Here is an 11,592-nt window from a genome sequence, read left to right as displayed (position 1 = left end):
TAGTACAAAGCCGATTGGCGTTAAGCGTTAAGCATTAATAAATTAAAAAATAAATTAAAATTAAATTAAATATAGAGAACCAAAACGACCGGGTAGGCAATTATCGATTGACTTCGTCGGTAAGCTACCCATGTCTAAAAATCGTATACAATGGATCTTCGTAGCCACCGACTTTTACTCGCGATATATCTGGGCGCAGCCCATGCAAAATGCAAACACCATATCCGTAGTCAATTATCTTCAACATATATTCACGGTGAATGGCTGCCCCGAACTCATTATATCAGATAATGGTACTCAATTCATCAGTCAAACTTTCGCACAGCTTTGCGCCGATTATAACATCAAACACATGAAAACGCCTTTGTACCATCCACAAGCCAATCAGGTCGAGGCGACAAACAAAAGCATTAAACTTGGATTACGTGCTCACATGGCTGACCTTCTTGAACATTCCTCCTGGGAAAACCATCTTTCTCGTGTTATTCATGATATTAACACTTCAGTGCATTCAGCCACGGGCTACACGCCATATTTCCTGCACACTGGTCGTGAATATGTGAAAGATGGAAACGAATATAAATTATTATTGGATGTAAATCCATACCATACACAGGATGTGGAACAGCGTAAAGTTCTGGCTGATGAAATTCGAGACAAACAGTTCGAACAATATCAACAAACCGCGCAACGAGCATTTACCCGCAAAAGAGAACGCCATTTCGAGATAGGCTCGGAAGTGTACATTCCCAATCCTAAACAGTCCGTGGCCGGAGGGGGCTATGCACAAAAACTAGCCCCACCAAAAATTAGAGCCTATGTTTCACGGAAACTTGGTTCGAATTCATATGAACTGATCGATGCTAAACACCGAGTGCTTGGCAATTATTCCGCCGATTTAATCACAACACGTTAACACATTCAGTACATTTGCCTTCTCAAGAATTTCGATGAATATATGGCGGGCCTCCATACTCCATTCATTCTGCCTTATTACAGGGTACCCGGCTGGAATAAATTAATTAAGTTTAGTTTTGTTATATTATATCCTCAGTACATTGCTAGTAAATCGATCAAAGCAAACAAGAGAAGATTCATCACCAAATCATTTACCAATGCCTTTCATCTACCGTAGCTTATGTAATGCGTACTGAAACTAAATACGAAAAAAAAGAGGTAACGTGTCGCTGAAGATGAGAAGGGGGATAATGATCTATTATTTTTTATTGCCCAAATAATAGACATAAGAACGATTATGAGAAATGTAAACATAACGAAACTGTCAAACCTAAACTTCAAAATGTGGGGGATTGCCAGATGAATGTACGTAACCAATAGTTATTCAAGACACGAACCATTATATCAGTATAGACACGAATTGACATGGCCACTATGAAAACGCCCACACTGACTTACGATAAAAGAATCGGTGGTCACATACCAAGAGGCTAGAAAAATATTTTTCTTTTTGGAATTGGATACGGAGCGAACCACACTCATCAGCCCTCGCAAGAACGGAATTACAACCAAGTAATTAAAGTGGATTAAAAGCTTGTATTAAAAGCTGGCGACATTCGGGGAGTCGATAACTGAGTGGAAATAAATAGAGGCAAAAGATGCCGTCACATTCCTTCCGGCAAATCCCCAGCCATGTTGTTGCGTAGAATAAAGAACTTGTGAGCATCAAATCTGGACTACTCATTTAACAGCAATTGAGTCACCATAAGCCGGTAATACAAAATCATTACACGGAAGTCAGCCACTTTCTTGCCACCATCCATTGGAAACGAGCTATCCATCAACCGTAAATAAAGATTCCTGTTTGGACCGGCAAACCAAGGTCAAGCAAATCAAGGGTGGTGTCCTTTCCCCACTACTGTTTAACTTTTACATTTCAAAGCTCCCTCAACCACCAGAGGGAGTCTCGATTGTCTCTTACGCCGACGATTGCTCGATCATGGCGACTGGGAATGGAATTGATGACCTGTGTTCGAAAGTAAACGGATATCTCTCTGAACTTTCTCGCTTCTTCACTGCAAAGTGTCTAGCCCTCCCCCTACGAAATCCTCTGCGACCCTGTTCCAACCTGGACGAAGGAGGTCAGGCTAACGCTAGGAATTCACGTCGATGACACACCAATTCCGACGGTGAATAATCCTAAAATACTCGGAGTAACATTCGACAGCCTGCTCTCCGTCTAAGCGCACGCAACCGCTATTGTCAATAAAGAACAGAGCCGCAACAAGGTCCTCAAGTCGCCATCCGGCAGTACTTGGGGCAAAGACAAAAAAACGTTGCTGGCAACATACAAGGCAATAGGCCGGCCGGTTTTAAACTACGCAGCACCAGTGTGGTCGCCGGAGACTAGTAGGACGCAGTGGACGAAGCTGCAGACGGTACAAAATACAGCACTTAGGACAGCGACCGGATACCTCCTGATGTCACCAGAACACCACCTCCACGATGAGGCGAAAATGCTCCCAATTAGGGAGCACAACACGATACTCTGCAAACAGTTTCTTGTTGGGAGCCACAGATGTGGCCACCCAAATAGACCGCTGCTTGCAGAGGAGCCCTCGCCGAGGCACGTCAGGAGGCATCTATATGAACTGACGGACGAGGTCCAGAGGTTCATCAAGCAGCCTCTAGACCCGTCAGCTCACAGACAGGCCCTGAACGGCATTCACAAGGACGCAGTCTCGAGTTATGTAGACCCACAAGACCTGTGAATGCCGTTCTAGGCACACAAACACCGGACATTGACGCGACGGAGCTCCATCTGCCTCGGGAGAGCAGAACAACAATAGCCCAACTTCGCTCTGGCTACTGCAGCAGGCTAAATTCCTACCTGTGTAGGTTAAATGCGGATGTAGCCGCTACAACAACAACAACAACAATTGTATGAAATGAGGCAATCGTGTGGCTGCACAGAATTTGAATTAATTCAGAACAATAACATTGTGCCAGATTGGTTCATTTGGGCAATCGTGTGATTCCAGCTCATGATTTAATAATTAAAGGTTAGATAATTATTGACAGTCGCGGTTTGACACTCCCTTACAACAGGTCGCATTTACGAAGAACAGAGAAAGGGGAAGAATGAAATCCCTTGTTGTGAAAATGGTAGTAGAAAAGTAGGCACTTAGTACTGAAATTCCTTTTGTAAATATTAATGTATTTGCAGGAAATTTTGCATTTTATACGAAATATTAATATATATACATGAATTAAGTAATTTATGTGCTATTTAGCGGTATAAAAAGTGAAAAAGGGCTCAAAATTAAAATAAAACTACTATGAGTTTTATGTAAACATCGAATTTAAAAGCAATTTTTTGTTTTCATCAGTTAAATGTGCTTTATATGTATATACAAATATACATATTGTACAAAAACGTATAATTCTTTTTCACATTAAAGCTACACTTTTCCAAGTAAATTTGCAAAGAAGCAACACGGTGCCACTGCTAAGGGAGCGGTGCGAGAGAAACAACTGTCAAAAAACAAAATTGTATGCTTCTATTCGATGCTTTAGAAATGTCACAATTTTAGTCCACAGAAATCTGTCAACGTATGTATAGTATATCGGTACCTAAAGATGAAAAGGTGCCAAGTCCATTTTTTCAAAATTAAATTTTTTATGCAGACTGACAGATAATGGGAAACTACATCGATTTTTCCTCGTCGTGACACATTATCCCGTTTGGGTAACGATATTTATAAATAAGATATAAAAAGCGTTGTTACCATTCGACCAGGTCCCAGTCCACGCACTTTTACCCGAACAGTTTTCCAACCTAGCTCTATAGCTTTCTGTAAATAAATAAGAAATATTTATATTGCAAAATCGCTCAAGGTATATCTTTCACTCACTTCACTTATAGTTATTGCAGTAGCTTGAGCTGCAATATTTGTACCTTTTCGAGTATTTTTAAAACCCTCAATGCCACAGGAACGGATTAGTCGAGAGATACCCTTGTTATCGGTGACACTAATTATAGTGTTATTTGGAGATACACGTATGTTACAAACGGGTAACTCGCCGAAGGGAATTCCATTAAATAACTGTTCCGACGTTTCAGCATTTGGGAAAAGGGTTTCTTTCCTGTCAAATATAGAATAATATACACATATGTAAAAAATGGCAATACAATTACATGCAAATAGGAGTGTACTCGTGCGCCCAACTATCTACAGTTTTAGAAAACTTTTACTGGTTTTGCGTTCTCGTACCCAAAAAACTTGTAAAGTAGGGGAAATTGAGAGAGCAAAATGTGATAGCGAGTTCCAAATTTCTGCTGGAAAAATTTTTCCCAGCTAAAACTTGCAAGAGAATCAGCTGATCACAAACACATGCTTGTAAATAAACAAAAGAAAATATGGCCTTTTCGAGTTATTTATTGCAAATTTTGTTATTAATGCTAGTATACAACGAAAAGGTGAGTAAATTTGATAAGTACAACGTTTGTTGAGTTTATTTTTCGTTAATTTGCTACTAATCTCCAGGTTGTTTACTTTAGTGTGTGCTGACTATGGTTGCCGTATGACATTTTTCGTTTGTACCATAATTTTCCTTTAAATATACTAAAGTAGATTTAAATGCAGCATGCTGAAATGTTTTTTGCTGAAGGTTTCGGTTTTGGTAGGTTGATTGTTGAAATGAAAATTTTATAATTTTAAAGCTACATCTGTAGCTATATCTATTACATTTTTTTTTTTGATCAATGATGGGTGTTTGGAGGAGATACTCTTGTTTTTGAATGCGTCACCATGTGATATCACAAATAATTATGAAAAAAATAACTTATTCACTCCGATATAATTAATTTGTATTTTAAAAAGGTGTTTCTTATCCAAAACTATTCAATTGCATAAAATGCCAAATCTGGAGAAAATGTACCAAGCAGAAAATAAATTGCCAAATTAATCAGCAGTGGCAACTGTGCATTAATCAGCTGTTTCGAAGGTTGCAAGTTTTTGCAAATTTTGCGTTCTCGTACTTCTGTTGATATTTCGTCTCTTTGAGAGCGAATGCTGCTAAGTTCTCAGAACTTTTTCTGCTGGAGAAGTTTGTCCTCTCAATACGAGTACACACCTAATATTATAAAACTTATGGTTCAACCAGCCACCGACGCACATAAGGGCATTTGACTCTTAAAAGCTGGCCGAAAGTCCAAATTACGAAATTCATGATAAAGTTTACCTGAGTGTTTTTTGGGTAATAGGGAACCCTCCATATCAGACTATATGGTTATATATCTCGAGGGTACCTTCGATATTGCGAATTAATTCAAAAAATGAATTTCAAAATACAATGAAGGGTTTAGTACCAAATGAAAGTAGATAAAATTCTACATCACTATGAAATCAAATATTTGCCCAAAAATTTACCGTTTTCTTGCAATATACTCTCAAAGTGAAAAACGTGATTTAATATTTCAAATTTCCAAGTTATATCTGAGATTTCTTTAAAGATACATCAAAAACGGCAATGGAACCTTCTTGATCAGGTATTTAGGCAATACAAAGTGATTTTAGTTTCTTTTACTATGGTTATTTTATTTTTTTATCGTAAGCGTAAAAATAAGGGGTTTTTGGCTATATACGTAGACATATAGTTGATAAGTAGGTACGATCAAGCAAAAGTGTAATCATTTACATATACCTTGGACATTATAGTGTCATTCTGTAAAGAAAATGTTCCGGCATGTCTGCACACTTTTTCAGTATATCGATTTATATAATATAACCTCGTTGGTGAAATATACATGAAATTCTCGATGAAGAACAAAACCAAATATAACAAGTGAAAACTAAGTACAAAGCATACAAATTATTGTCCACGTTCGTTGTTTGCTCAATTACTGTTTTTTTTTATACCCTACATACGGCATAACGTCTATTATCAAAAGTAGGCTAAATACTGTTTTGTTTCCAAGGCGAAAGTTTTAGTACTTGCATGTATCAAAGAAAGTATGTATACATTTATGTACATATCTATTTTTGGCTATGGTTGATGGTAAAGTATGAAACGCTTTAACCGAAACAACATCAACACAAAAATGTTACTTATGTGGCGCTACTTCTAAAGAATTAAACGAAATTGATACTGTGATGAAAGGCCTGTAAAAACCGAAAACCTAAAATTTAGGCTTTCCAATACTTCACGGGTGGATTAGTTTTTTGAATGTCTACTCCATATTTCCTACAAACTGCTGATAAAAAAGTGGCAAGCACGGTCGGAAAATGAGAAACTTTTAGTTTCTCAAAATAAAGCACGTATTCAGAAGGAATTTAAAGATACAATTGGACTAATTGTTGACCAACAAATGCCTGGCTTCGGGACCTCTAATGATGGCAATACTGCGAGGCGTTTCTTTCAAAATGCCGAGATGTCAGCAATAATAACAAAGATTGACCTCAATTTAATTAAAATGATGCACACAATTATTATAGCTGATTCTAGTGGCCATCAAATCGAGGTGGACAAGTTTCGCAACTACGCTTTAAATACAGCGAATTTCTTTTTTAAATGTTACCCATGGTATTAAATGCCCCCAACACTCCACAAATATTTCATCCATGGGCCAGAGATAATATCCCACGCTTTGTTACCTATCGGTCAATTGTCAGAAGAAGCTCTAGAGGCGCGAGCCAAAGATTTGAAGAGCTACAGAGAACATTTTTCTCGCAAGTGCAACAGAAAAATGACGAATGAAGATATATTAAATAGACTTTTGATTAGTTCCGACCCTGTTGTATCAAGTATGAGAAAACTACCCCAAAAAAATTGCAGGATTTGCCGAAAGAAGCACAACAGTTGTTAATTATGCAGCCTTATAGGGGTGATGAAGCTGTTGATAGTGATGACAATGACGCCAGCGAAAATGATGATCATTTTTATTAAAGGTTATATATTCTTAAATGCTTTCTAGGCCTAACAAAAACATGTAGATAATTGTTGAAGAGAAAATTTTTACAATTCCTATTCATTATCATATAAAAAATTACCTAAAAAGGTGATGATGTGGTGATGTTGATGATGAAAATAGTAATGAAGATAATGATGAGGATAATTATTATAATGATAGACGAGGAGTTTAACTTGTAATTAATGATGATTAGGATTTTAACAAACTATCATTAATAATAAAAAGTATTTATGGGAGTAAAAACTACATTTTAACTTATCTCGCTCCTTGGTAACGCTTTATAATCCTACGTAAAAAAAAATTCCTCTAAACTATTTTCGGATTTGTCTTTTTTTTACTTCATTTGGTGCTAGCTATACAAATACATCAAAATATTTTAAATTAAATGTACGTATGAATTGATCTCCACTTTCTGGGTCGATTACCCCACTGTGCGCCGTTCTAACTTGTATGTTGTGAAAGTAAAATTTTAATTTTTGGAATTAAAGAATTTCATAGTCGTTGTTGTTGTTGTTGTTGTTGTTGTAGCGGCTACAACAACCCCGCCCAGATCGGTTGATATCTCAGCCATTGTCGTCAAGTTCCACTAACGGCAGCCCTTGGAAGCGTGCAGCCTCCACTGGGTCGGTCCACAGGGACAAAGCCATTAGGGTTGTCGGGTTTTCCGGGCATGCGAAGAGATGTTTCGAGTCATGAGGGGTCTCTCCACATGCCGGACACTCATTTGGCACATCCGCGTTCAGTCTGGTCAGGTATGAGTTTAACCTGCTGCAGTAGCCAGAGCGAAGTTGGGCTATTGTGGTTCTTGTCTCACGAGGCAGATGAAGCTCCGTCTCGTCAATGTCCGGTGGTTGTGTGCCTAGAACGGCATTCACAGGTCTTGAGTCTACATAACTCGAGACTGACTCCCTGTGAATGCCGTTCAGGGCCAGTAGGTATGCTGACGGGTCCAGAGGCTGCATAATGAACCTCTGGACTTCGTCCTTCAGTTCGTATAGATGCCTCCTGACGTGCCAAGGCGAGGGCTCCTCTGCAAGCAGCTGTCTGCTTGGGTGGCCACATCTGTGGCTCCCAATCAGAAACTGCTTGCAGAGCATTATATTATGCTCCTTGACCGGGAGCATTTTTGCCTCGTCATGAAGGTGGTGTTCTGGCCACATCAGGAGGCATCCAGTCGCTGTCCTGAGTGCGGTGTTCTGTGCTATCTGTAGCTTCATCCACTGCGTCCTACTAGTCCCCGGCGACCACACTGGTGCTGCGTAGTTTAAAACCGGCCGGCCTATTGCCTTGTATGTTGCCAGCAACGTTTCTTTGTCTTTTCCCCAAGTACTGCCGGCTAGCGACTTGAGGACCTTGTTGCGGCTCTGTACTTTATTGACAATAGCGGTTGCGTGCGCAGAGAAGGAGAGCAGGCTGTCGAATGTTACTCCGAGTATTTTGGGGTTATTCACCGTCGGAATTGGTGTATCATCGACGTGAATTCCGAGCGGTAGCCTGGCCTCCTTCATCCAGGTGGTGAACAAGGTCGCAGAGGATTTCGTAGGGGAGAGGGCTAGACACTTCGCAGTGAAGAAGCGAGAAAACTCGGAGAGATACCCGTTTGCTATCGAACACAAGTCATCAGTTCCATTCCCAGTCGCCATGATCGAGCAATCGTCGGCGTATTGCTTTACAAAACAGTTGTGTTAAGTGCATATTGGGAAAATTTTCCAAAACGGATCCAGGCTTTGGAAAAAAATATAAGGGAGTATAGAGGAGATGAATGTACGTAACCAATAGTTATTCAAGACACGAACCATCATATCGGTATAGACACGAATTGACATGGCCACTATAAAAACAGCCACACTGATATACGATAAAAGAATCGTTGATGACATACCACGAGGCTAGACAGATATTTCTTTCTTTTTGGAATTGGACACAGAGCGAACCACACTCATCAGCCCTCACAAGAACGGAATTACAACCAAGTAATTAAAGTGGATTAGAAGCTGGCGACATTCGGGGAGTCGATACTCACCCCTCAGTGGAAATTAATAGAGGAAAAAGGTGCCGTCACATTCCTTCCGGCAAATCCCCAGCCATGTTGTTGCTTAGAATAAAGAAGTTGTGAGCATCAAATCTGGACTATTCATTTAACAGCAATTGAGTCACCATAAGCCGGTAATACAGAATCATTACACGTAAGTCAGCCACTTTCTTGCCACCATCCATTGGAAACGAGCTATCCATCAACCGTAAAAAAAGATTCCTGGTTGGACCGACAAACCAAGGTCAAACAAACCATTGGCGCCCAACTAAACGGGTGGAAAAGAATAAGTTTTCGTTGAACATAATCACACTTAAGCCCGGCATAAAATAACCGCGTGCTCAGCTGAGGGAATATAGCAATTTCATCATCGAATCAATTTGATACATCATAAAATTAGATTTAAGGAGAAATTAAAATCTTTTAGTCGTTTTTCTCATTTTGTTGGTCACAAAATTGTACGTCGGTGAACCAAACATATTCGAGTTTAATAGATTTTTGATAAATTTATTCTTTTAGAAATTTCACTATTATAAATCATCATTGAGATTGAATCAAATAATTATCGTTTGAATTCATAATCACTGTAAATCAATATCGTCCTCAGTCTTCACACGGCATGCTTTAATTGATTTTTATTGGAGCTCGTTTTGAATCAAAATTTTTGTGGATATTTTGATTATTTAATTCCGCGGGGGTGAATGGTGATCGATCTGCGATGCGAACACCATTGATCAGCAGTCACAACCATTCTCGTTCAATTCAGTTCGCCAATTCTGAAAAGCGAGTTAATTGAATTTTTTAATCAAGTAACACCACACATCGACGGTCAAGATTTTTGAACCGATCATTTTTCTTTTCGTCTTTCGGTATAAGTTCAAGCAACGTAGCCGATAACACGGTCAATATTAATTGAACCAAACTATTAATTTTTCTTTATTTTTGTAATTTCTTTGGGTATTCATTCCTAATAAAATTTGAAACTCGTATCAAAGTAATCTCGTTTAACATTCGCAAACTGGTTGAATATGCTCAGTCTGATTTGGTCTTCCGGTAAATTCGGGGGTGGATAGTCTTGATCTTTGTTGCGTACCTTGTTGGCGACAGAAGGGACCGAAGGAGATACAGGTAATACTCCCAAGTATTCAAGGCCTTCGCTGCATCCCGGGATCAAACAACTTGGTCTATAAAAAGATTCGAGCTAGTGCGTTAAACGCCATTCTCAGCCCACGTTCGATATAATATTAAACAAAATTTTGGACCGAAAATCACATGAGATATACAACCAATTGAGCGTGACTTTTTTGTTAAACTAATTAGATTTAAAGCAATATTCAAATAGTGATCGATTTATGCGGCATTATTTTTAAAAGTGGATATTCAAAACGACATACTCATAGAATAAAATAACAATAATAATAAATAATAAACTGAAGTAAATACTGTACTGATTTTAAATCGACTACCATCATCTTATAACATAGACTTTAATAGTACGGACTTTACGTCTACCGTTGGCAGAATTTTTTAATACTCGGAATTTACAACTTGGTATTTGAGTCTTTGAACATGGAATTGTTTCCTATTCTCGATGCAACTTATTTTACAGACGAACAGCGACAGATCGAAGGGAGATATATAACCAATATCCAGCGCCGGTTCAATGGACCGACACCGAAATAGCCGCCCTCAATGGTAAAATATCTGCTTACGTTGGCCAACTATGGTTGATAAAATCTCATGCCCTACACCCAATGAGTGAGTTGGAAATATGTGAGAGAGCATATCGGGAAGTGAAGGCGAATGAGGTGTTAACACCTCAGAGTCGTCTTCATCAAATGATACCTTATTTTTATCGCTCGGTTAAAGTTAAAACCCGAGTCGCCTACACGCCAGGCAGATCTGAACGGAAATTTTCAGTCGAAGATTCGTGAACTTCGGATGTCTTCACCGAATACGGGAATCCCGTTGGGCGATTCCCGATTTAGTTTGAACTAGACCTTCGATGGCTTTGAGAATGAACGGGGAACGATTAGTTCAACTCAAAATACTGTCCCATCACAATATTTACCCTTAACCATACCAGATTCGATTCCAAACCAGAATATACCGACTTCGGTTCAGGCAACTGAACCACGGTATACCCTGACCACCAGTACGGTTAATTCAGATGCTCAACCAGGCGTTCTCAATTCAGTGTCAGGCGGAACGGAACCAACACCCTCATTACGCCAACTGTCTGTAATGGTGTCTGAGTTGCTGAGAGCCCAAACACAGATGCAACAGCAAATGATCCGTGATCGGATTCAGTTGCAGACACAAATTCCTGACGTTCGTGATATGAACCAAACCATGCCAACGACCTGGAATCATACCTGGATACCACCCTCGGTGGATCCTTCGCATGGTTCTTTGGGTGGTCCTTCAACCTTACAGACTCAAACGATCAATACCTACCGTGGTCTTAGAACGTCACATATCCAAGAACCAATTAATCACCCATCTCATTTATATCCGAATTATTCGCTATCCGGTCCACCGCAATCACGATCAAGCCACTATATTCGACGAATCTGCCCAAGCGGATGCAATGGATAGGAAATTCAGAGGCTTACCATCATGGATGGGA

At 39.4% G+C, this 11,592-nt stretch overlaps 1 protein-coding gene across 1 annotated transcript in view; it reads right to left on the bottom strand.

The window, feature by feature from the left end:
- Positions 1-4,104, bottom strand: part of LOC118749799 (30S ribosomal protein S11) — a gene marked incomplete at its 5' end in the record, with an annotated part of 39,700 nt that extends 35,596 nt beyond the window's left edge. Inside the window, 2 exon segments of the mRNA XM_036484581.1 lie at positions 3,747-3,812; positions 3,873-4,104. Of these exon segments, the coding sequence (XP_036340474.1) occupies positions 3,747-3,812; positions 3,873-4,104 (298 nt within the window).
- Between the last annotated feature and the right edge of the window lie 7,488 nt (positions 4,105-11,592).

This window comes from Rhagoletis pomonella, unplaced genomic scaffold (genome assembly GCF_013731165.1).
Source record: "Rhagoletis pomonella isolate Grant_MI unplaced genomic scaffold, Rhpom_1.0 Rhpom_scaffold_00001, whole genome shotgun sequence".
Classification (NCBI taxonomy): domain Eukaryota; kingdom Metazoa; phylum Arthropoda; class Insecta; order Diptera; family Tephritidae; genus Rhagoletis; species Rhagoletis pomonella.
Note: the sequence above shows the minus strand (reverse complement) of the source record. Positions and strands in the feature narration are given on the sequence as shown.